The sequence below is a fragment of the Gymnoscopelus microlampas genome (genome assembly GCF_963454915.1).
Source record: "Gymnoscopelus microlampas genome assembly, chromosome: 2".
NCBI lineage: Eukaryota > Metazoa > Chordata > Actinopteri > Myctophiformes > Myctophidae > Gymnoscopelus > Gymnoscopelus microlampas.
Window position 1 is genome coordinate 26,157,377 of NC_139939.1, and position 24,618 is coordinate 26,181,994.

At 43.1% G+C, this 24,618-nt stretch overlaps 2 protein-coding genes across 2 annotated transcripts; one reads left to right on the forward strand and one right to left on the reverse strand.

Moving 5' to 3' along the window:
• Positions 1-1,541: 1,541 nt before the first annotated feature.
• Positions 1,542-16,407, forward strand: LOC311054584 (G-protein coupled receptor 83-like; the record flags this gene model as incomplete). The annotated part of the gene is made up of 4 exons (XM_084070591.1): positions 1,542-1,922; positions 2,788-2,913; positions 14,053-14,186; positions 15,693-16,407. 4 exons carry the CDS (start codon positions 1,542-1,544, stop codon positions 16,405-16,407), a joined length of 1,356 nt encoding a protein of 451 aa, XP_083926717.1.
• Positions 16,408-22,399: 5,992 nt separating this feature from the next.
• LOC311054595 (tetratricopeptide repeat protein 12-like) lies at positions 22,400-24,532 on the reverse strand (the record flags this gene model as incomplete). Its single annotated transcript, XM_084070602.1, has 1 exon — positions 22,400-24,532. One exon carries the CDS (start codon positions 24,530-24,532, stop codon positions 22,400-22,402), a length of 2,133 nt encoding a protein of 710 aa, XP_083926728.1.
• Between the last annotated feature and the right edge of the window lie 86 nt (positions 24,533-24,618).

The following is a 24,618-nucleotide window of genomic DNA, read 5'->3' on the forward strand; positions in this document are numbered from 1 at the left end:
ATAAAGGATACAAGACTGGCTCAGATACACATTATTATTTGAAATAAATATAAGAATGTGTATCTGAGCCAGTCTTGCATAATTTACTTTGGAGTGCCACTTTTTCCACTTCGGTGGTATTTGAACCGATTACAGTGTGTTTACCTCCAATAGGCTTTATACAGAAAAAAGAGAGGAAGGAGCGCATCTGTTTGGCTAGAGTAAAAACAAGGTGCTCTTTGGTACAACTGGGTAACAGAATTGATGCAAAAAAAGGGATGAGACCAAGGCACTCTTGTGGAAAAATTAAAAAGCCTTTAATAGTTTGGCTAATGCATAGCAAGAATAAAAAGTGCAGGCTTTTGATATGACGCGTACAATTTCTTCTGATCAATACTCGCCTCCACAGCTTGCAAAGTGCCTCTGGAGTGGCTTTAATTGGACAATTTGACCTGCTCTAGAAGCATGAATCAAAGTAGAACAGCCAGAAAGCTGAAATACCATGTTGGCTTCAGAGAGAGTCCAGGTAGACCTGGAACAGCTCTATGGTGAGGGTAAATGAAGAATTCTCAAAAAGCTCTGTGAGTGACGCCTGATGGACATCATGTTGGAAGCTGTCAAATGTTCTTCAGGGCTTCTTCCAGGAGGTGAACCTCTGTTGTATGTTTGCCCTTTAGCCATAGATGTTTGTTTGTTGGACCCTAAAAGCAATTTAATATAAGGTTTTGCCCATTCAAATGGTGCCAATATTTGGTCTGGTCCATGGACTAAAATACTACACACAACAAACTGTGCTGTCCATGGTTCTGAATTCCATACATTCAACATCCATGGTGAATGTTGGCTATATTTAATTTATATGTATTCAAATAATTTTCAATCCAAAACATAATGCTGTAACATGTTGTTAGGCCACATTGTTAAATACACCTGCTTGTCATTCATGAATACAAAAATGTGTCAGGGTTCTTTTTAATACCAGATGTCTCTTCCTTCAGAGCAGAATTCACCATCAATACAAGATAACACAATCTCTCTCTCTCTCTCTCTCTCTCTCTCTCTCTCTCTCTCTCTCTCTCTCTCTCTCTCTCTCTCTCTCGCTATCTATTTTTATCGTTGTGTTTTTGTCATTCTGTTTGAGACATGGACCTTGAGTCTGAAAAGATTGAATTTATCCATGTATCTCTCTCTCTTTCTCTCTCTCTCTCTCTCTCTCTCTCTCACTCACACACACACACACACACACACACACACACACACACACACACACACACACACACACACACACACACACACACACACACACACACACACACACACACACACACACACACACACACACACACAGGCTACACGCACGCGCCCACGCACTATAGACGCCGTGGTTTAAAAGCAGCCGCACAGTTGATGCGCCGTTCCTTTTACAAAACTTGTTGAGGCGCAGCTCTGTCTTCACATCACCTTGAAAGAGTGAATTGATGGGAACATTAATTTAGCTTGGCTGGATCATAACGCAATACCTACTGTAGAAAAAACATAGTTCTTTCCTTGGCATTTAGGACATGTCAGCCACACACCACGGACACAACAATGACTCACTTTTGGCTGAGATGTTGGCTGAGCGGCTCAACGTTTCCCAGCTGGGAAGCAACAGGTCCAACAGACTCTTCAGCCTGGACTTTGATGAAGGAATGCTGGCAGACTGGTACTCCATGGCCGTTAAGAAGCGCTACGGCGGGGACTCACAGAACGGGACGATCATCAAAGCTCTCCTGGTCGCCGCTTACTCCATCATCATCATCATCTCGTTGTTTGGGAACACTCTGGTGTGCCACGTGGTCCTCAAAAACAAGCGCGTCCAGCAGTCCGTTACCAGCCTGTTCATAGTCAACCTGGCCGTGGCTGATATATTCATCACCGTCCTGAACACGCCGTTCACTTTGGTGAGACCACTTTAAGAGTGATGTGCCTTCAACACTTCATGATGAATAAACAAGGTTTTCTATTTATAATAACGGCAGGGTAATAGGCCTAAAGTAATATTTTTTTATTAAAAGGAAGGTTTTTGTTTAAAAGTTAAAGCTCTATATTCCAATAGGCTAATCACTGTTCAGTTGCAGCCAGGGGTCTCCCCATCTCTCCAGCTCCTTGATATTTGGTTGGCAATGTAATCAGGAGAGAGTACTATATAGAGTAGGGCCTACCCATTAATCAGCTTGAATGCTAGTGTCCAGTAGCCTATATTTTGTCTGCTATAATTTCTTTGTGTCATCACTCAATATTCCACTTGCTTATCCTGTATCCTCAGGTGGGTCTCTGTCCTGATTGGATAACATTGGTATCCCGACCATAAAATGCATTTTCTCTGACTCTAGGAGACCATGTACTGTACTGAACAAGCACTCTAATGCTTAGGCTACTATCAGAATATAGCTATTTAACAGTTAGTTTGTTAGTTAGTTAGTTAGTGAGTTAGTTTATATGGAAAATTCACCTTTATGTAAATAATGGTCTATGTTTAAAAATATATATTTTCCTATAGGCCTATACAGCTTATACGTTTTCTCAGAACTCAGATGGATAAACACTCGGTAGAATTTTACATTAACCAATTGGTTTAAACCAATAAATCAATTTATCTGCAAGTATTTTAGCAATTTGAGTAGGCCTATTGCTGCAAATATTAAATATTTATTGTACATTTCAAGACAAGTAGGCATAGAATGCCTAATTAGAGTTTTCCTCTTTTTTTTCTCGATCTCCATTTCTAGAATGTTATAATGTTTGCGCCGGCGCGTGTGTGTCCAGGTCCGCTTTGTGCACAGTACCTGGGTGTTTGGAAGAGGCATGTGTCACATCAGTCGCTTCGTGCAGTATTGCTCCCTGCACGTCTCGACTCTGACGCTCACCGCCATAGCACTCGACCGGCGGCAGGTATGGCTATTTATAGTTTCCATATGAATAAAACAAACCAGTGGTTCTCAAACTTTTTAATGTCAAGAAACCACAAATGAATAGCCTATACGTATTTGGCCGTGCGTGGACCTCCATCAGAAAATATTTTCTGGACCCCCCCCCCCCCCCCCCCCTCCCATACATGATTTGTGTTGCAAAACCCCCTGAAGGACCCCTGGGGGACCCCACTTTGAGAACCACTGAAATAAACAAAGGACATAATCTCTCAGAGATATGTCCTTTGTTTATAACCCAGAGATAATCTCTGTAAACTAAAATAAACCACTTGTCAGTCCACAGATAAACGGTGAAAACGTGGTGTTAAGAACCATGGACAGCGCCAGAGTTGGAAAACGTGTGGGGTAATAAACCCTCCATGTGTCAAAGACGTGCAGCAGCACACAACACTGCAGATGTTCTTGAAACTTGATTAGTGATGAATGATTAATTAGTGCACCATGTGAGCTCATCTGCATTCTGCTCTCTTTCTCTTTTTCTTTCTTGCTCGCTCACCCTCGCCCCCCCTCTCTCTCTCTCTCTCTCTCTGACATTTAGCTGTTTTTTACAGCACCTGCATTAACTTTGTATGTGCCTGTTCTATTTTTCCCCACAGACTCTCCCTGTTGCCTAAAACAAACGTGTTTTGCTCCTTAACTCAGTAGACCAAATGCTTTTCGAGGGTGATACTGTGCACTTCCTTGCAATTTAGTGTGATTTACATGAAACATTAAGCAAAAGATAACAGTATATTTGGTACCTACTGTAAAAGACAGTTTGTCTTTCTGCTCCTAAAACAAACCTTTAGCACTTTTATTAATCTTTCATTCTTTTAATTTGATTTAATACAATTTTATTTATGACCTATACTACAAACAAGAACTCAGGTTATTGTCTCAGCTAGGCCGAAAGGCGTGGCCGAGACTATGTTTTGCCTTCTGTCAGTCCGTGTCCGTCCGTCCGTCTGCGGACAGCTAATCTCCGGCACCATTGGTCCGATCGACGTGAAACTGTGCACACACACTCCCTGGAAGCCAGAGCAGAACCTCTGCCCCAGATTTTTCACCCAGATCACCCAGATCGGTACACAGTATCTCTACAGTCATCGTGATCAGGAAAAATCTGTCAGATTGTACACATTCCATCCTGATTGGCTAAAATTGGCTTCCAAAGTTTGCCTGAGTGGTCTGTTTTGAACAAAATGCCTCAAATCATGACGGCGTGAAACTATGCAGCACATTCCCACTATAGGCCAAGGTAGCCTACATATTTCTAGCCAACCTCATGGTGGGGGAAAGGAGATCAAACAAGAGAACAAAAAAAACTAAACAGGTTATCTACATATTTACACATGGTACCTGAGATAAGATATAAAGGTGCGCGAGCATAGCAGCAGATGTATACTGTGCATGATATATTTATGGACGTTAGTTAAGGTGTTAGAAAAACACATAATAAAAAAGACAAAAATCTGTGCGTTGTACATGTGATTAAGGTGCAAAATGTCAGTGCGTGTCGACAGCATAATTCACATAAGGCAAGCTGACACTGGTATAGCCAGTACAGTCGCTGCTGAGCCTTTTTCCTCAAGTTTGTGGTGTGTGTCTCCCATTTGACCTCCTCCTCGATGTGTACTCCGTCTCCGAGGAACTTGAACTTGCTGACCCTTTCCACTGCAGCGCCATCGATGAGGATGGGCGCATGATCTCTCCACGGCCACCTGAAGTCCACGATCAGCTCCTTGGTCTTGTCGACGTTAATGGGGAGGTTGTACTCCCGGCACCAGAGTGTCAGTGAGTTCATCTCGTCTCTATAGTCAGACTCGTCATTGTTGACGATTCGACCTATCACTGTCATGTTGTCCGTGTACTTTATGATGGTGTTGGAGTCATGTGTGGCAGTCATATGTGTACAGGGAGTAGAGGAGAGGGCTCAGCAAGCATCCCTGGGGTGCTCCAGTGTTGAGGGTCAGGGGGTCAGATGTTATGCTGCCCATTCTAACCACCTGATGTCGGTTGGACAGGAAGGCAATAGCGTCATCGATGGATCTGTTTTTGCGGCATGCAAACTGCCACGGGTCCAGCGAGGCAGTGTGGATCTGTCCAATTTTTCATATTCCATCCTGATGTCAATCGACATCTAAAGTTTGCAGGAGTGGTTGTGGTGATTGCCGTGAAACTTTACACGCACATTTCCCACTAGGACTAGGCCAAGGAAGAAATGCCACCCTTTTCACATTGGCCTATTATAGCGCCACCAGCAGGCCGATTTTTGCTTAACACATTTTTGTCTCCGCCAGGCCGAAAGGCATGGCGAGAGAGTATGTTTTACCCCGTGTCCGTCCGTCCGTCCGTCCGTCCGTCCGTCCGTCCGTGTGTCCTGTCCTATCCGTGTGTTACCAGCTAATCTCTTGCACCGTTGGCCCAGTCGCAGCAAAACTGTGCACACACACTCCCTGGATGCCAATTCAGAACCTCTGCCCCAAATTTTTCACATGGGCCTGTTATAGCGCCACCAGGAGGCCGATTTGTGCAAAACCCATTTACTACAGATTTTACCCAAACATCACGCGAATCGGTACACAGTATCTCTATAGTCATGTGATCATGACAGATCTGTCCGATATTTCATATTCCATCCAGATTGGCTAAGGTTGGCTTCCAAAGTTTGCAGGATTGGTCTGTTTTGAACAAAATGTCTCAAATCATGAACACAGCGTGCGATTTCCGTGAAAACGTGCACTCACATTTCCACTAGGCCGAGGAAGAAATGCCACCCTTTTCACACTGGCCTGTTATAGCGCCACCAGCAGGTCTAATTTACCAAAACCCATTTTTGCCTCAAATCATGAATGCACGCACATTCCCACTAGCCCAAGGAAGAAATGCCACCCCTTTCACATTGGCCTATTATAGCGCCACCAGGTGGCCACAATAACCTACCTGACCTTGCGGAGACCTGTGCTCCGAGGAGCACTTTTTCTAGTTTTATATTGCTCCTACAGATTTGGTCCAAACATCACCAAATCGGTAGCCTACACATTATCTCTGTAGTCATGTGATCAAGACGGATCTGTCCGATCTGAACTTTCTAGTTGTGTTTTGTTTCACTTTTAGAAGATATCTTAGACTAATCAAGTTAAGGCTTGTCATCTGTGTATGGCTGCTGACAATTTTCTCTAAAATGTGAAATTAGTTTTCATTAGAGAGCTTTTGCTTTGCAGTCCAAATCAAAGATTGAAGTGGAAAATTATTTAATTGCATTTATCTGATATGGCCAACTCTATCCCTCATGTCTGCAATCTCTATTTTACTTCTGCGTACATAATTAACTGTTCAAAGTCCCTTTTAATGCCTTTAAATCCTGCTGCTAAATTCTTCCGAATTCTTCCTTCTCTGCCAATCACTTTGGAAAATAATGGTTTTAACTAGAAAATGTGCTCCTTGGAGCACAAGTCTCCGCCAGCAGACTTGTGTTGGGAATGTTGGGAATGTTCTAATTCTTATGTTCTAATTCTTACAAAAAATAGAACATGTTACTGTGTCATAGTACATGTGTCATAACACATGTATAAGTGTCCTATCCGTCCTGTCTGTATAAGTGTCCTTTCCGTCCTGTCTGTGTACAGTAAGTGTCCTATCCGTCCTGTCTGTATAAGTGTCCTATCCGTCCTGTCTGTGTAAGTGTCCTATCCGTCCTGTCTGTGTAAGTGTCCTATCCGTCCTGTCTGTGTAAGTGTCCTATCCGTCCTGTCTGTGTAAGTGTCCTATCCGTCCTGTCTGTGTAAGTGTCTTATCCGTCCTGTCTGTGTAAGTGTCCTATCCGTCCTGTCTGTGTAAGTGTCCTATCCGTGTAAGTGTCCTATCCGTCTGTCGGAAAGGCGACATGTAACCACTAAATGTTAGCTTGGCTGATGGCACTGATGTCACTTCGGAACGCGCACCGCAGCGCTCCGAAGGTACACATCTATTTATAGGCCGCTATACGTCATGCGTCTCACTAGCCAATCAGAGCACACTCTTTCAACGTATTTTCAACGACAATTATCATCTCAAAAGCTGGTATGATCTGGGTATTGTTTTGAACAGAGTATGCGCTGCAATGTTTTATGATATTTGTTGTAACCAGGGCACTTAGACCCGGAACAGAATACCAGACTACGCCACCCTGGGAGTATCACCCAGAGAATACAATAGAATCCACAATGTACATTGAATACCCAACCACAGGTTGATAATAAGGAGGAGCAGAGACGTGTGTTTCCAGTTAAAAAAAGATAATTATTTTATTTATAAGTCAAGGCAGAATAAAATATAACTAGAAAAGGTGCTCCTCAGAGCACAGGTCTCCGCCAGGTCAGGTACGTTATTGTGGCGTCCTGGTGGCGCTATAATAGGCCAATGTGAAAAGGGTGCCATTTATTCTTAGGTCGTTCACGGCAATCGGACACTGCATTCATGATTTGAGGCATTTTGTTCCAAAAATGTGTTTTGCTATATTAGACCTGCCGGTGGCGCGATAACAGGCCAATGTGAAAAAGGGTGGCATTTCTTCCTTGGCCTAGTGGGAATGTGTTTGTGAAATTTCACGGAAATCGCAAGCTGCGTTCATGATTTGAGGCATTTTGTTCAAAACGGACCAATCCCGCAAATTTTGGAAGCAAACCTTAGCCAATGAGGATGGAATATGGGAAATCGCACAGATCCGTGTTGATCACATGACTATAGAGATACTGTGTACCGATTTGCATGACGTTTGGATAAAATCTGTAGGAGTAATGTAAAAAATGGGTTTTGCACAAATCAGCCTCCAGGTGGCGCTATAACAGGCCCATGTGAAAAATGTGAGGCAGAGGTTCTGAATTGGCATCCAGGGAGTGTGTGTGCACAGTTTCACAGCGACTGGGCCAACGGTGCCAGAGATTAGCTGGTAACACACGGACAGGACGGACGGACACACACACACACACACACGGACACACACACGGACGGACGGAGGGTAAAACATACTCTCTCGCCATGCCTTTCGGCCTGGCGGAGACAATAATGACTTCAGGTGGAGCAGTGAGCACCTTAAACAAGACGTTCAATCCACGACCAGGCAGACAGAACACGGCAGTTAAATTGGCCGGCCGTGTACGGCTCCCTATTAAATAGCCTGGTGATTAGGGTGGCGTTGTAGCTAAGGGCAACCAGCAAAAGCTTAGAGGTGGTGCCATAGTTTTGCACTTTTTCTGTTTTTCATGTGTCTATGAGGTTGATAGAACTTCATTAAGCCCCCTGGTGGTGTTTTTATGGTGTTTTATGTCTTCTCTGACTATTTTGAGTTTCTTCCTGGAGGCTGAAACCTTGAGGGTCAAACGTGCCAATAGAAAAACAGCACTTTAATGACACAGTAAAATTATACCCTCCCCCTCATTATCATGACACAACAGGTGTGGGCATGAGGAGGAGGAGGGACTAGGACAGGTGGGTGGTGCTAAGGTGGTGGAGGAGGTGCTAAGGTGAGAACCAGGTATACTTAATGAACTGGAGGCGTGTCCTCATAAAAACATAATTTTAACATTTTCTGTACACTTTTTTGAAAAAATTCTTCCTCCTAGTATAACCATAATACCTGATGATTATGATTTAGGCGGGGGGATCACTGAAAATCACGGCACCCCGTCTTTAACAAGGTCAATGGCGCTATGTATATATATATACTCTGTATAGATGGATGCATGGATGCATGGATGGATGGATGGATTGTTGAGTGCACTATATACAGTAGCGTTGCGGGTATTTTCCAAATTTCTGCTGTTCTGCTTAACTGTTAATGGTTTTGACCCCTGGTGGGAAGATATTTCAGTCTGTTTTGATGTGAGCTACTGGTGGATAATTTATTTGTATTTTATTTTGTTGAGTTTCTTTTTGTTACCCAGCACCACACTTTTTCTCTTTTCCTTTTGTGCTTTTTTGCTGGTTGTGAACCCCTTATGTACTGCTGTATATTTCTATGCATAAAATCAATCAATAATTGTAAAATAATAATAATACATTTCGACCATGATTAGATTACTAACTGATTCATTAATGACTCATTAGACAATTAGTCATTTTATTTTGTTGACATCCATCGACATTACATAACATGACACATGATTACCTCCACTTGTTTGTCAGCAACAGCAACAGCAAGATATCTTGAGCAGTTATTAATACATTTGTACAAACCTTGATGTTACCAAAGGGGGTCTTGTAGTGTGTCATCGCATACACCTTAATAGAATACGCACACCACTTGATTTAAGTGCTGGGTTGGAAATCATCATGAAGAAAAGAAACCCACACACTCATCTGCTCCAATGTCATTTAATGACAAAGTTTCGAGCCAAGGGTATTTTCCAAATTTCTGCTGTTCTGCTTAACTGTTAATGGTTTTGACCCCTGGTGGGAAGATATTTCAGTCTGTTTTGATGTGAGCTACTGGTGGATAATTTATTTGTATTTTATTTTATTGAGTTTCTTTTTGTTACCCAGCACCACACTTTTTCTCTTTTCCTTTTGTGCTTTTGTGCTGGTTGTGAACCCCTTATGTACTGCTGTATATTTCTATGCATAAAATCAATCAATAATTGTAAAATAATAATAATAATAATACATTTCGACCATGATTAGATTACTAACTGATTCATTAATGACTCATTAGACAATTAGTCATTTTATTTTGTTGACATCCATCGACATTACATAACATGACACATGATTACCTCCACTGGTTGAATGCTCGATTCTGATTGGTCAGTCATCGGTCATTATTTCTGGATAATGACCGCTGAGCTCAATAACGGACCGCTGTGTAATCAGAGACTCAGAACACCTGCTCATGTCAACCTGCACTGCTTGGTTATATGCTTTATCCAACATGACAGCCATGTAAACAAACAAACAATGTCATTTACAACTAAACGTTGCTCTCAAGAATGTTTTTGAAAACATTTGAAGTGAGAAATAGACGATGCAATAACCGAGAAGTCATTCTATTTGATCCACTGCGCTTCCTTGTTTATCGTGGCACAACAACAGGGGAATACCAAAACGCTCGCCCCAAAACACAGTCGCCCCGGGGCAAATCCGGCGGTATTACAGGCAAATCGGCAGTAAATAGAATGGGGGGCGAGTGTGTTTTGGGGCGAGTTTTTTTTCCATTTCGTCATTTGTTTTTGCGAGGCGAACTTGTCGCCCAGCCCAATACTTATGGAATACTTTCATTGCCGTAAGCAAGGAAATACTTAGTTTTGTTGTTACTTTTGGGTAAATGTATTTATGTATTTATTAAGTAGCCGTGTAATAAGCGGGATAATGCATGGGGAGGTAGTCATTATTGAAATTTAAAGCCCTTCAGGGCGATTAACCACCGATTGATTGATTGATTGATTGATTGATGTACTTTATTTAGTAAGACATGAGAACAGTACATGGCAGTACATAACAGTACATGGAAGTACAAATTCGCAATACAAGGTCTACTAAACTGGATAGCTCAGTTAAGCACGTAGCTTGTTTAAGATGAGATCCCCATGCACACAAATCATGTTGACATATAAGAGACAGACAGATATACACACTACTATACAGAATGTCATACAATCAGTTTACAGGTTACTGGTATGAAGTATGAAGGGTGAAAAATATGTACAAAAAAGAAAGAGAGGGGGGGGGGTAGGTTAGGTTAGGACATGGGGTAGGTTAGGACTTGGACAGGGGCCATTTTTGAATTGCAGCCTCCTGAAGGTGTATCTTTAGGGCATTTTTGAAAGTAAGTAGGGTTTTACACTCCTTTACTCCTTTTGGTAGGGCATTCCACATTTTAGATGAATAGCATGAGAAAGAGTTCATTCCCTTTGTTGTGCCAAATCTGGGTTGAACATGGTTTGTGGAGCTGCCTCTGGTGTTATGATCATGGACTTGATTAACATTTTGGAAGTATTTTGACAAATACAGGGGGATCCCAATGTTGTGGTGTATCTTAAAGACCAGGCCCATAGCAAGTTGCTGTACTCTGTCCTCAACCCTAAGCCATCCAAGCCTAGCAAAATGGGCATGGGTTAGATGGGCTTTGTAATTGAGGCCAAGAAGTAGCCTTACAAGTTTGTTTTGGGATGTTTGGAGCCTTGTTTTTAGGGCCTTGGAGGTGTTGTGATACCATGAAGTGCATGCATAATCATAATGACCTTGTATGAGGGCCCCTACAAGAATCTTCAGAGTATTCTTACTGACTTTACGAACAAGCCTCCACATCCTCCGTGTTATTTTGTGGACCTTTTTGATCGTCTTTTCAGCGTTTTTGTCACCTGAGAGGTTTGCCTCCAAGATGGAACCCAGGTAGGTAATTTCCTCCTTTCTTGTGATAACATTTTCACTCACTTTGATCGTGAAACTCTCAGCCTTTCTAAGGTTAGGGTTGGACCCAAAGAGGATGGATTCAGTTTTACCCAGGTGTAATGAGAGTTTGTTGTCGGAGAGCCAGATGCAGATCTTGTTGAGTTCAGTGCTGAGAGTTTTCTCAACCTGCAGCCTGTCCCTGTCCGAGACCAGCAGAGCCGAGTCATCTGCGAACAGGAACAGTTTGCAGTCGCAAGCTGAGGACATATCATTCACATATATCAGGAACAGTAGTGGTCCTAGTATGCTTCCTTGAGGAACACCACAAGTCACTGGGAGGGGAGGGGACTGGGTGCCGTTTACTTCCACCACTTGCTCCCTCCCTTCCAGGTAGGATCTCATCCAGTTCACCGACGTGTCATCAAAGCCTATTGCTTTGAGCTTATTGATCATAATTGGGTGATTAACGGTGTCAAAAGCCTTCTGGAGGTCCAGCATGACCATGCCGCAATATTTGCCCTTGTCGACATCTTGTTTGATAGAGTCGTTCAAATAGAGAAGGCATGTGTCAGTGGAGTGGTTTGTTCTGAAACCAGATTGGAATTCGTAAATTAGATTTTTTTCGGCAAGGTACTTATCAACCTGTTCATAGACTATTTTTTCCATGACTTTCGAGATGGAGCTAAGAATAGAAATAGGGCGGTAGTTGCCAGGGTCTAATTGGTTTCCTTTTTTGTACAGAGGGGTCACTCTTGCTTTTTTGAAGTCGTTAGGGACCCGTCCCTGTATGATGGAGAGGTTTATTATGTGGGTAATGATTGGGGCAATGGAGGCGGTCTGGTTCTTGTTGGTAAGCAACCAGCTGTGGGGCTTGGGGGATGGGGGGATGGGGGGTTGAGGGGGGCCTTCGTCTGTGTCCACGGGGGTCCATCCTGGTCCGTGTGCCGCCTGGAAACGCCAGATGTGTCCGTGGATAGGTTTCTTCCGTTGCGCAGCGTCTCTCCGTCGCGCGTCGTGGTGCGTCGAGTACGGCTGCGGTGTCGTAGTGGTCCGAGGGTGCGTTGGCTTGTTGGGACCGAGAGCTAGCGGCGTGGAGTTGATGTTGTTGTGCGACGTTGTCGCTGGCAACGATAGCAACGTTAGCAGCGCTAGCTTCGTTGGCCAAGTTTGCCTCTCTCGCCAGACGGGCAGAAGTTTGCCTGGTGGTAACTGGGCCTGGATTAACGTGGATATCACCCGACAGGAGAAGAAAAAGGATGATTAAAAATCTTCGGTCCATGCGTCCTGTCGGGGGCGCGTACTTTCTAGTCGAGTCCATGCCTAGGAGCATATGGAGAGCTCCAGCCGCAAACCCCAGATGTTTTGATTCTGTAGTGTCGTCGAGTAGGTAGAAGTCCGAGTGTTTTTCGTTTTTCATTTCCCGTGGATTACCCTTTTCTGTCTCCATCAGGTGTAGATTTTGTGGATATTCAAGGAATGAATCCGTCGTCCACGAAAGGATGAAAATGAAGAGTATATCCAGTGAAAAACTGGCAAATATGTTGCCATGAGAGCGCGTCTCCAAGCGGGAGCGCGGAGAGCGCGTCTTCATGCGACTTCTCATCTCGGCGACTAGACTAGACTTCGAGAGAGGTGGTTAATCGCCCTGAAGGGCTTTAAATTTCAATAATGACTACCTCCCCATGCATTATCCCTTGCTTGTTTGTCAGCAACAGCATCTGCAACAGCAAGATATCTTGAGCAGTTATTAATACATTTGTACAAACCTTGAATGTTACCAAAGGGGGTCTTGTAGTGTGTCATCGCATACACCTTATACAAAAACTAATAGAATACGCACGCCACTTGAATTAAGTGCTGGGTTGGAAAGCATCATGAAGAAAAGAATAAACCCACACACTCATCTGCTCCAATGTAATTTAATGACAAAGTTTCGAGCCAAGGCCAATGCTCTATATGATGAAGAGCCTTGGCTCGAAACTTTGTCATTAAATTACATTGGAGCAGATGAGTGTGTGAGTTTATTCTTTTCTTCATCGCATACGCCTCAGCCTGCTGATACAAATGCTGTCTATCTATGAATACTTCTATAAATGCAGAATGGCCAAAAGCAGGCGAAGGTGAAGCACCACAACAGCACCTTATACAAATCTGTGCTCTAGGTCAGTGGTTCTCAACCTTTTCAGGCCACGACTCCCCAAAATAATCAAATTTGAACTGGGGACCCCCCACCCTGTCAAGCACTTGGAATTGTAGGAGTTGAGGCTTCACATTTAGTTTGACTCAGTTCCACAGATAAATATTGTGAAAATAGCCTCGCAACGTGAGGCTTTGTGCAACTTGTACTGTAGATCGGCTATTTTCTAAATTGTTTCTTCTTCTTATTTGACAAATTGGCCAATGTTTGACCAGTTTTGTGTTTGTTGTTGATTACTTTTGATGCAGTAATGGTCTTTTTTTTGCATTAAAAAGGTCTTAAAAGTCCTTAAATTGTCACTTCAATGTCATCTGGGGGACCCCTCCAAATCTCGTGGCGACCCACAGGTTCAGAACCACTGCTCTAGGTGATGTTCTATATTTCTCTTCCTGTTTGTAGAATCGTTTGAAAACTTAAGGGGAGATGATGGAAGATTAATAGAGGTCCTTGAAGGATAACACAATGACCCAATGTGTGTGTGTGTGTGTGTGTGTGTGTGTGTGTGTGTGTGTGTGTGCGTGCGTGCGTGCGTGCGTGCGTGCGTGCGTGCGTTTGTAGGTGATTTTACATCCATTAAGACCACGCATGTCTCCAGCTCAAGGTGCTGTTTGGGTAGCTGTCATCTGGATCATGGCCAGCTGCTTTTCTCTCCCACATGGCATCTTCCAAAAACTCCTCACCTTCACATACAGGTGTGACATACATACTGTATACTAATACTATGCATGCATGCACGCACGCACACACGCACGTTATTAATTGGTTAATTAATCACTTGAGTCTAGTGGGAAGAAGGTTGTATCATGCACCCCCCGGAAATATACTATTAATCAGTGTTTCTAGATTGGAAAAGAAGTGTAGAAAAGGATGAGCTATGTTAATGCCCCATGTAGCATTTATATGCAAATTAGTGCTGGGGCGTCAATTGGGTATGGCAGGCTATTGCAGCTGCCATACCCTGGCTCCAGGGAAGAAAAAAAAAAGAAGTACTTTTTTGATAATAAATCGGGAAAATCAGGCAAAAATAAGAATTAAATAACATAACCCTAACCTAACCCGAATCCTAACCCTAAAACCGAAATAAAGTAACCAAAAACTGGAAAAAAACGAACCCAACCCGCCCAGAACCAGTGGTGTGTTCTACCGTCAGATGCTGTGTACGGCGTATACCTTGAGATTTTTTTTCGTCGCTACCGTATACCTTCAAAAACTGTTTCATCCATTGAAAACGCGAGAGCGTATACCCACGACCACGCGCATCGTATCGTAGCGTATACCTTCAGAAAAAAACTAGAACACAACACTGCCCAGAACCGCACAAAAATTTCGCGCGCGCGCGTGCATAAGGTCGCGTGCATGCTGCCATACCTTAGCTTTTGCTGAACTGACGCCACTGAGTGCTGCCATTATCGAATAATCTATTTTCAATACAAATCAGCCAATATTGCAGTTAACTGAACAAGTGTCTAGACCTATGTTTTGAGGGTCTAGGATCACAATTAAACTATTCTTAAAGTGATCACATGTACCTGTGGCATTCTGGTGTGCAAATGAGTGCTGCCATGTAATTAATACTACTTGTATACTGTATTAGGGGCCGTGTACAGCGTCCACAGAAACCGTTTTTTTTTTGTTTTGTTTTTTTAAGATTTTTTGGGGGGCTTTTATGCCTTTATAGGACACTAGACTGACAGGAAATGGGGAGAGAGATGGGGAGTGACATGCGGCAAAGGTCATCGGGAATGGGATTCAAACCCGCGACACGCTGTCAGGCTGGCATTGCAGCCTAGGGTGCCTGGACCGCCATGCTGCGGCCCAGGCCAGAAACCGTTTTTTTTAGCTGCCAGGGCTTTTATACCCTGTGTATATGCTATGGAAAAGATGCGCCGGAGCCCTCCTCTTCCCAGAGCTGAGCATCACATGTCAGCTCTCTCAGCATCCAGCATTTTTTGGCAGAGCGACCTGGGTGCCTCAACCTCACCTTCCTGAGGGTTGGAGTGAACAAGTGGCAAGCATTTACCGGAGGCGTCGTGCTCAATGCATCTGTAGAGCTCTGGACATGATATCCAAAGCGCTCAGCTGCTCAAAAAAAGCTTTCTGTGGACACGGCCCCTTAGGCATCCTCTTTTTCAGAATACATTTACATTAATAGTTTTATTATGCAATACTATGATTATGCAATACTCTCTCTTGACCAGCAAGGAGAAGGAGCGCAGTCTGTGCGTTCCAGACTTTCCCGAACCATCAGATGTCTACTGGCAGTACATCGACCTCCTGACCTTCATCCTGCTCTACCTTCTGCCACTCATCATCATCAGCGCAGCCTACACTACAGTAGCCCGACGCCTGTGGCGGACCAACGCCATTGGCGACATCACCACGGCCCAGTATGCCAACCAGAGACGAAAGCGCAGGCGGACCTTGACCATGCTGCTCCTGGTGGTGGCGGTGTTTGCCGTTTGTTGGTTCCCCCTCAATTGTTACGTGGTGCTACTGTCTAGTCAGGCGATTCGCTCCTCCAATGCCCTCTACTTCTGCTTTCACTGGCTGGCTATGAGCTCCACGTGCTATAACCCATTCATCTACTGCTATCTTAACCCCGCCTTCCTCCAGGAGCTCAGGCTGCTGCTCGGCGTGTGCAGGAGGAAGCGCCAGGTCAGGGCAGCGGTAGAACCGGAGCATTGCGCTGCGCCTGCTCCCTGCCAGCGAGCGGCCTGGCCCGACAGCCACGACACAGCCAGGCAGAGTCATGTGTCCTCCTCTCACCCCAGCCAGGCCTCCTCACATCCTAGCCATGCTTCGTCCAATCAGTCCCACAACCTGAAAGATGCACATGTTTTATTCACTGCCAGGCAGGCGTTGTCAGGCAGAAGTGACATTCTTGCAGTGGAGCCCATTGTGGCTGTGAGGTGACTGGAAAAAAAATCTCCCCTAAAGAGAAAAATCTTGAGTGTTAATTTTACTCTGAGCGTGTACAAAGGTACACCTTTCAGGTCCATTTGGTTACATTAGATTACAGGGTCAGAGTTTACAGTATTATACAGTGATAATACAAAGACATCTTTTATTTGACTAAAAGGTGGCTTTTTGACTGGGTTTTATTGTCTCCGCCAGGAGACTTTGTTTTCACTTTCCGCCAGCCAAGCTAACATTGGTCAAGCCTCACGTGACACGTGACAATACGGTGAAATAGTGTGATCTGATTGGCTAGTGACGTATAACGGCCTATAAATACATGTGTCACTTTGAAAGAGGCTAAGCCTCTTTCAAAGTGAGGTAAGACAGGAATAATCACGAAATGGCTGAGAAATGGCGGAGCAATACATTATGTAGACACACTGGTGTCATGTACTGTATGTGGATGCCAATGTCATCATAAGAATTAGAACATTCCCAACAAAAGTCTGCTGGCGGAGACTTGTGCTCCGAGGAGCACTTTTTCTAGTTACTCTCCGCCAGGAGAGTATTGTTATCACTGCGTTTTCACTTTCTAAACATGACACACCGATTGGTCAAGCCTCACGTGACACGTGAAATACTGTGATCTGATTGGCTAGTGACGCCACCGGGCCTATATATACATGGCATCACTCTGACAGTGTCTCCGCCACTGTCAGAGTGAGGTAAGACGGGAACCATGAAATGGCTGCATGGCTGATACATAATTGGCAGATAGGACAGATAGGACATTTATATAGACAGGAGGGATATGACATAGGACACTTATACAGACAGGAGGGATAGGACACTCACACAGACAGAACGGAAGAGGACACTTACCCAGACAGGTTGGATAGGACACTTACATATACAAGAGGGATAGCGACCTATAAATACATGTGTCACTGTGATAAGCCAGATTCCAATACCGAAAATCCGGCCACTAGCTAACTAAGTAGTCAAGTAGTCGCGGTCCAATTGTTCCTATCTGTCTTATTGGACAGATAGGACAGATAGGACACTTATATAGACAGGAGGGATATGACACTTACATAGACAGGACGGATAGGACAGGAGGGATAGGACACTTACACAGAATGAACGGAAGAGGACACTTACCCAGACAGGATGGATAGGACACTTACATATACAAGAGGGATAGCGACCTTCGCGACCTTCGAACCAACACAAGTCTTCTGGCGGAGAGTTGTGCTCCGAGGAGCACTTTTTCTAGTTAGAATTTGTTTTCATCTCCCATACACAATACACATTAGAAGGACAATTTCAGTCCCCAAAACCAAGGACTTGTTTTCAATGAGACTAAGTGGTTAAAATGGGTACTAAAGAAGAAGGAAATTCTAGACAAAAAAAAACAATCAATCAATCAAAGAAAGCCCTGGAGCAACTCGGATGATTGGAGCCTTACAGGGTGCAAGGCAAGAACGTAGTTCTTCTTTTCTTCTTTAAAAAAAAACAACCTTGAAGTTACAATGGGTTTATATAAGTATTATTTATATAAAAAGCACTTTGTAACTTGTTTTTGAAAGGTGCTATATAAATAAAGTTATTATTATTATTATTATATATAATTATGTAGGAAGAGGCGTGGCTGATAAAATGAATAATAAATATTCAATCAAGCAACTTAAAAACAGTTTGGGGTGCCCAAATAGACCCCAGAAGTGTTTAAAAGTGAAATTCCCCTTTAAGCATTTAGAAATGTACATTGAATAACTGCACCACATGTCTGTGACAGCCTCTCTTTACAAGTTGTTTGCCTCTAAAATCACAGCACACGTTTACTACCTGTGAGGCTAGACCTATAGTGCACAATGCGATCTCAATCAGCCGCAGAGTTTGGACTGGACTGAATTGTTCATGTAATAACCTGCAGGGCAATCCTCCCATTCACCAATCCTTTTCCTTCTTTGTATGACATACATATTCCGTACATTCAACTCCTTTGAACTTTTGCTCCACAGAGTTGCATAAGTGTACAAAAAGGGGGAGATTCAAAAGGAAAGAAAATCTTGTGTGTACTTTTGTACGTTTGTGGGTACTATTTGACATAAAAGTTGGCCTTGTACGCTGTTCTTGCACATGCACTTAGATCAATATCTATGTCTCTAGATCAATAACTTAGACCAAAGGTATATGTCTGAATTCCTCAGTATAGCGTTGCTCTGTATTGTTGATGCTTCTTCTTGTTTTTCTTTTTGCCTTGTATTGATGTACACAACAGCACTTTTTCTTTGCTTTACTCTTTACCTGTAACCCTGTAACCATTAACTGCTGTGCCGCCTCTGGGCGACTGAATTTCCCCCGCGGGATAAATAAAGGTATCTATCTATCTATCTAGAAGTATTATTTTGCTTCATAATACTTTATGACATGCAAAGCACAAATAGAACACTGATTGTAGCTAAAATGTTTGTGATATGCATGCAGGGTTTCGATGTGCAAAACAAAAATAGAGGGGCGCATTTTTTTAATCACTTTTTTTAATCACTTATTTATACTTCTTCATATGACAAATAGAAAAAATAGCAGATCGACAAGCTAACAATTGTGCGCAAGTAGATCTCCTATTTTAGATATCCTATATTTTCACACAAATTTGCTTAAAATAGGGATATCTGCGTTGATGTGATTAACATACATTTGTAATTGTTAAATTGAGAAATGATCAGAATAAATCAGATGAATGACCAGCAGGTCAGTGTGAAAAGGCGATGAAGACAGGCGCTGCCGAGCCTTCACCACGTGCATGGTGGAGCTGTGCAGGTGTGTGTATACAGGGAGTAAAGAGGACTCAGCACGCAGCCCTGAGGTGCTCCTTTGTTTGGGAATATCAAAAACAAAAGCATGGATTTCCCCTGCCAACCCCCAGCAAATCGAACCCTGTACTTGTTGAATAACATTGTGAAGGCAAACTGACTGGCCACACCCTCCACTGCAGCTACAACAGTTATTTGCCTGAAAGGGTGATGTGTTCTGCATTCATGCAACCTATTCATATTATTGTGTTTCTCGTAAAATAATATATATTGTCTATTTTGGTGTAATTCAAATATATTTAAGCTTGTGTTAGTGTATAAGCAAAAGATGTGTGTGAACTGTGCATGTCTGTGCATAAACTGTTGAAAGATAGGCCTACTGAATATTTTGCTATGCTATTATGTTTGCTGTATATGTTGCCTCACTGGAATGGTACATATAGGTGTGCCGATTAAAAGTCTATCAAATAATGTTTGCTGGTGCCATTACCAGTATGGAACCACTAAAAAGATTTGATCATTTTCACAATTCACCCCAATCTCCTTGTGTATGTTTGAAATGTTTTGCTTGTCAAATTGTTAAATTCCTTGTTTGAATTTTATATGCAAAAAAAGTCAGAACATCAAATAAAAGTCACTGCAGGATTGGCAGGGTTTGAGCAGCTGTTACTTCACAGCCCACTAAGCATTCAGAAATGTCAATTGAATAACTATACCACAAGACAGAGTCTTCACATTTCACAAGTTGTTCGTCACCACAAACAAAACACATGTTTACTACCCCTGTGAGGCTGCTCCTTCAGCGCTCAATGTTACAGTATGTTTATCAGCTGCACAGTTTGGACTGAATTATTCCAGTACTTATCTGCTGTCAATTACTCCCTCTAACCAATCCCTTTCTTTCTTCTTTGTATGACTAGCTAAATGACAGTGAGACACTTAACTTCAACTTTACTGTCACATCAAAGGTTACAGGTGTAAAACAAAGTGGGTGAAATTCTTTGTCATACAAGCTCCCATGATAGTCCTGTCATTTGCAGTCTTCAGGAAAGGGGAAAATAATAGAGACATAGCGACAAATATTCCCAATTGAGTGAATATATAAGGTGCATGTTTTTAAGAAAAAAATGGCAGTGGCACGAGACAGTTAAAGTAGCAGCAGATAGTAACTGATATAGGGTGCAAATAGCAACAGGTACAGAAACATAGACCATTGTGCGAACAGGCGACAGAGACACAGGCGCTGCTGAGCCTTCTTCACCACGTGCGTGGTGGAGCTGTGCATGGCCACACAGTCGTTCGTGTGTACAGGGAGTAAAGAGGACTCAGCACGCAGCCCTGAGGGGCTCCCGTGTTCAGGGTCAGGGGGTCTGATGTGATGTTGCCCATTTTCATCACTTGGCAGCGGTTCGTCAGGAAGTCCAGTATCCAGTTACAGTAAGAATGCCCGGGTGCAGGCATAGGTCTCTGAGCTTTGTGTCGTGCTGCAGGAACTAATGCTGAGCTGTAGTTCACAAACAGCATATTTGTTCTTCCTTCCTTGGTGTGAAGAGCCATGGAAATTTCAGTGGCTCTAAAAGTAAAACGTAGCTTCTACTGGCTGCTTCTGTGCAAAGCTAACCTCATATCATATTAAAGGTGGTGTGATCTGTATGGTAAAAAAACAAAAACGTTTTTACAGTGTGGCTGAGGGTGCTGTTTCACAAACCGATCATTTGCTAGTGCCACAACCATCAAACCCGTAGAACAACTGTTTAAGAGAGCCATTAAGGTCTCATACCATCACTGTAGCATTCTGGAAAAACATCACTGTTTGAGTTTTAACATTTTATTTGTAAATTAAACAGGCACTTTTGAAAGTTCTAAAATGTAGAACTTTCAAAAGTGCCTGTTTAATTTACAAATGCCTACATGGACTGGCTCCCTCTCCCCTGAGGGAATGTATTCGTAGGAAGAGGGACACGGGCCGTGGCACTATAGGTCAGACTCTATAGGGGGGCAGCGAGGTCCACCATAGGCGGGACCACCTTTGGACAAAATGTCCTCTCCATCAAAGGTTGTTCGGACTGGAACCGTCTATTAGTTACCCAAAGGGAAAGCCACACATTTTCAGCCTTCAAAGGACAATTAAAACAGTGGTTGAGAGATAACCAGACATGATATCACTTATAATATCTTTATAGACTAGGCCTACTCTAAATTAAATTCTAATATATGCTTATTGTTGATGTACCTTGAGTGTTGTTGTTAACTTATGTTGTATTGTTGTTATAATGTAATGTCTGTATTGTTTCTTGTTCTTTTGGGGACAACGGATGGAAAGTAGCGTTTGCTAAATCCGGCATATTTACACTTGCTCATGTGTATGTATTACACCTGTCTTGTGTTCATCAATGTGCACTGTCATGATCAAATAAATAAATAAAGTTAAGTAGCTGACATTTACCATGTACTGTATGTAAGTGACTCTTAACAGAAAACAAAGCTGTCAAAGGTTTAGAAATGATGTCCTTGAGCAGATCACAATAGTAGAAGGAATGCCATATTGACAGAAGTCTTTTCACACTTGTATAGGGCATCGCAGTTCCCGCCCACTTCCTGGTTCCACTGCAAAATACTCAATGCATTTTTCCCATTGACATTTCCAAAAATATTTATATATAAATTAATTTAAGCCTAGAATCAGCTATCCAGGGTCCTGGTGAATCATGACCATAAAACGTTTGATTCTGTGAAAAAACTTTTTTGAAAACAGCAAAACAAAGGGTATTTATTAAATATAGTTTATCATATAATTAAATATAAAATACAAAAAATCACAGAAAAAAATGTTTAATGGTCATGATTCACCAGGACCCTGGATGGCTTGATTCTAGGCTTAAATTAATTGATATAAATATTTTTGGAAATGTCAATGGGAAAAATGCATTGAGTATTTTGCAGTGGAACCCGGAAGTGGCCGCAACTGCGATGCCCTATACTCGAGATAGGCTGAAAATAGACGCTTACTGATATCACTGTCAGCCCAGATCAGTAAGTTATATCAGTAAGCGTAGACAGTGATATCAGTGAGCGTCTTTGATTTTCAGCCTATCTCGAGTATACAAGTGTGAAAAGACAATGAACTGATGTATGACAGAGGATGTCATATGATAGCTGATAATTAGCAGAGATTATGACCCACTTAGTTACGTGATTAACTTCAGGCACGAGTGGAGGATCTCAAAGCCGTGGAGCTCTCGAAGTCTGTTTACGTGTCTGGGCTCGGCTCGACACAACTTCCCCAGAGCAATGGAAGCGTTCTTTTGTACAGCTGTCCTTTTGGCATCCCCTGCGGCATGGCGCAGCAATGACAACACAATGTCGGTGCCAAGGAGGTCAGCGGCACTTCCCTCCACCTCCAGGCAGTGGCTCAGGCAAAGGGCAGTATTTCCGCACACCACCTCATCACAACTAGAAACCAGCAAGTTACGCAGGATGGAGAGTCTTTTATCAGACTTCACCAGCTCTTCCCGCGCCAAGTCACTGATGCTGGTGCACACTGTGAGGGTCTTAATGGCGTACTTTGTGGTGGTCACTCCGTCTCTCTTTAGCAGTTTGTGCATGGTCCTCACCACACCTCGCTCGACAGCATGGTGGACAGCAGCAGGGGATTGTGGGAGGATATTGCTCAGCACACCTGTGGCTCTAGAGATGATTTCTCCATCGCTGTTATTCAACAGGGCCATACACTGACTGCATAGGGAAATGGCATGTTCCTGAATAGCTGGAGAGGTGATAGTTGACACGGTGATCATTAGGCCAAGTAGGGGATAAAGGACGTTGTTGTATTCATAGCCACTGCAGTGGTTCATAGCAACTAGAAAGGCTTCCCAACTGTCTGTACAGTGAGCCAAATTATGTCGGATTACATCGTCACTTGCCAGACAGCTTATTGTCGATATCATTGCTGGAAGGAGATGCTTATTGGCATTGCTTATATTTCTCAGTATTCTGACAAAAGGGAGACCAACAGTTTGTGAAAACATGTCTCTGATCTGTATGCAAAATCTTTTTTCTGTGGCAAAGTTCTCCAGAATAGTCAGTGCTGTGGTCTGCTTGCACTTGTTTGGATTTGAGACGCATACCTTTAGATTTCTGATCAACACGTGCAAATTCAAGTTGTCAATGGCCAGACCTCTTCCATGTGGTGTGTGCGAGTATAAACACAGCAATGCCAGGCATTCAATCTGCACGGCAATGTCCTCTGAGGTTAATAAGTCAACAACAGACTGGCTGGAAACCGAGCATGTCAATAACATCTTCTGGTTTTCATCATTTCCATTGCAAACCACCTTCCATAATCTCAGCACCAACACACACAACTCATTGGCATATGGGTCCTTTGATCTCTGTAACAGACAACTCCTCACCGTGTCATTGTTGCTGATGATACTGAAGCCTTTATTCAGTCTGAACAGGGTTTGGCCAGTGCAGTCAGTAATGGCTTGTGACAGAAGTTCCACCCCTCCACAGTAGTAAAGAGGGATCTGCTCAGACCTCGACAGCTTCTCCAGCAACAGGGGCACTGTTAGGGTATTCTCTTCTCTTTTAGCAAACTCTACTCTCGCATCCCTCTCCTGCTTCTCTCTCTCCTCATCCATAGCCGCCTGGGTTAGGTATTCTCTCATCATCTTCTCCCTTGCAGGTTCAATTTCCACAATCTTTTCATAACAGTTTCTGCACTCTGCATAGTTTTTCAGTGCCAGATATGCTTTGCCCATGTGTAGATAAGCTTTGATGCACCTCTCATTACACTTCAGTGCCCATTCACAGTCACTGATGGCCTCCTTATACCTGCCCAGCTTGATTAAGGCCTGTGCTCGGTTAGTGTACAGTGGCTGCATATCCCGTAGCTCTGCCAATCCTTCGCTGTAATACTTCACAGCAGTTTCATAGTCGTCTCTTGCATAAGCTTCATTACCCTTGTCCTTAAGTACATTTGCTTTGTCCCGCTGTGCTTTTCTCCTCTTCTTCCTGTCTTCTGCATTTCTCTCTATGATCTTCATGAATTGTTCTGGACTCTCACTTTGAGCCTCATGGAAAGTCTCTGAAGCATGGTTTGTGTTGATCTTTGTCCTGTTGATTTTTGTCCTGCATGGTTCATCTGCTTCCAAAGTAGCAATATAATGATCTGCTTTCTGCGGAGCCTGGGGGTCAGAAGAGTTCAGATCTTTCACCAGTTCACTTACTTTATCAACTTTCTTCAAAAAACTCTCGAAATCTTCATCAGTCTCACTTATTTTATCAACCTTCTTCAAAAAACTCTCGAAATAATCCATTACGTTTCTTCCTCGAAAAACCTTCTTAATGACTTTCTTAAACAATCTATTTTATCCTAAACAATCTATTTAATACTAAAAAACTA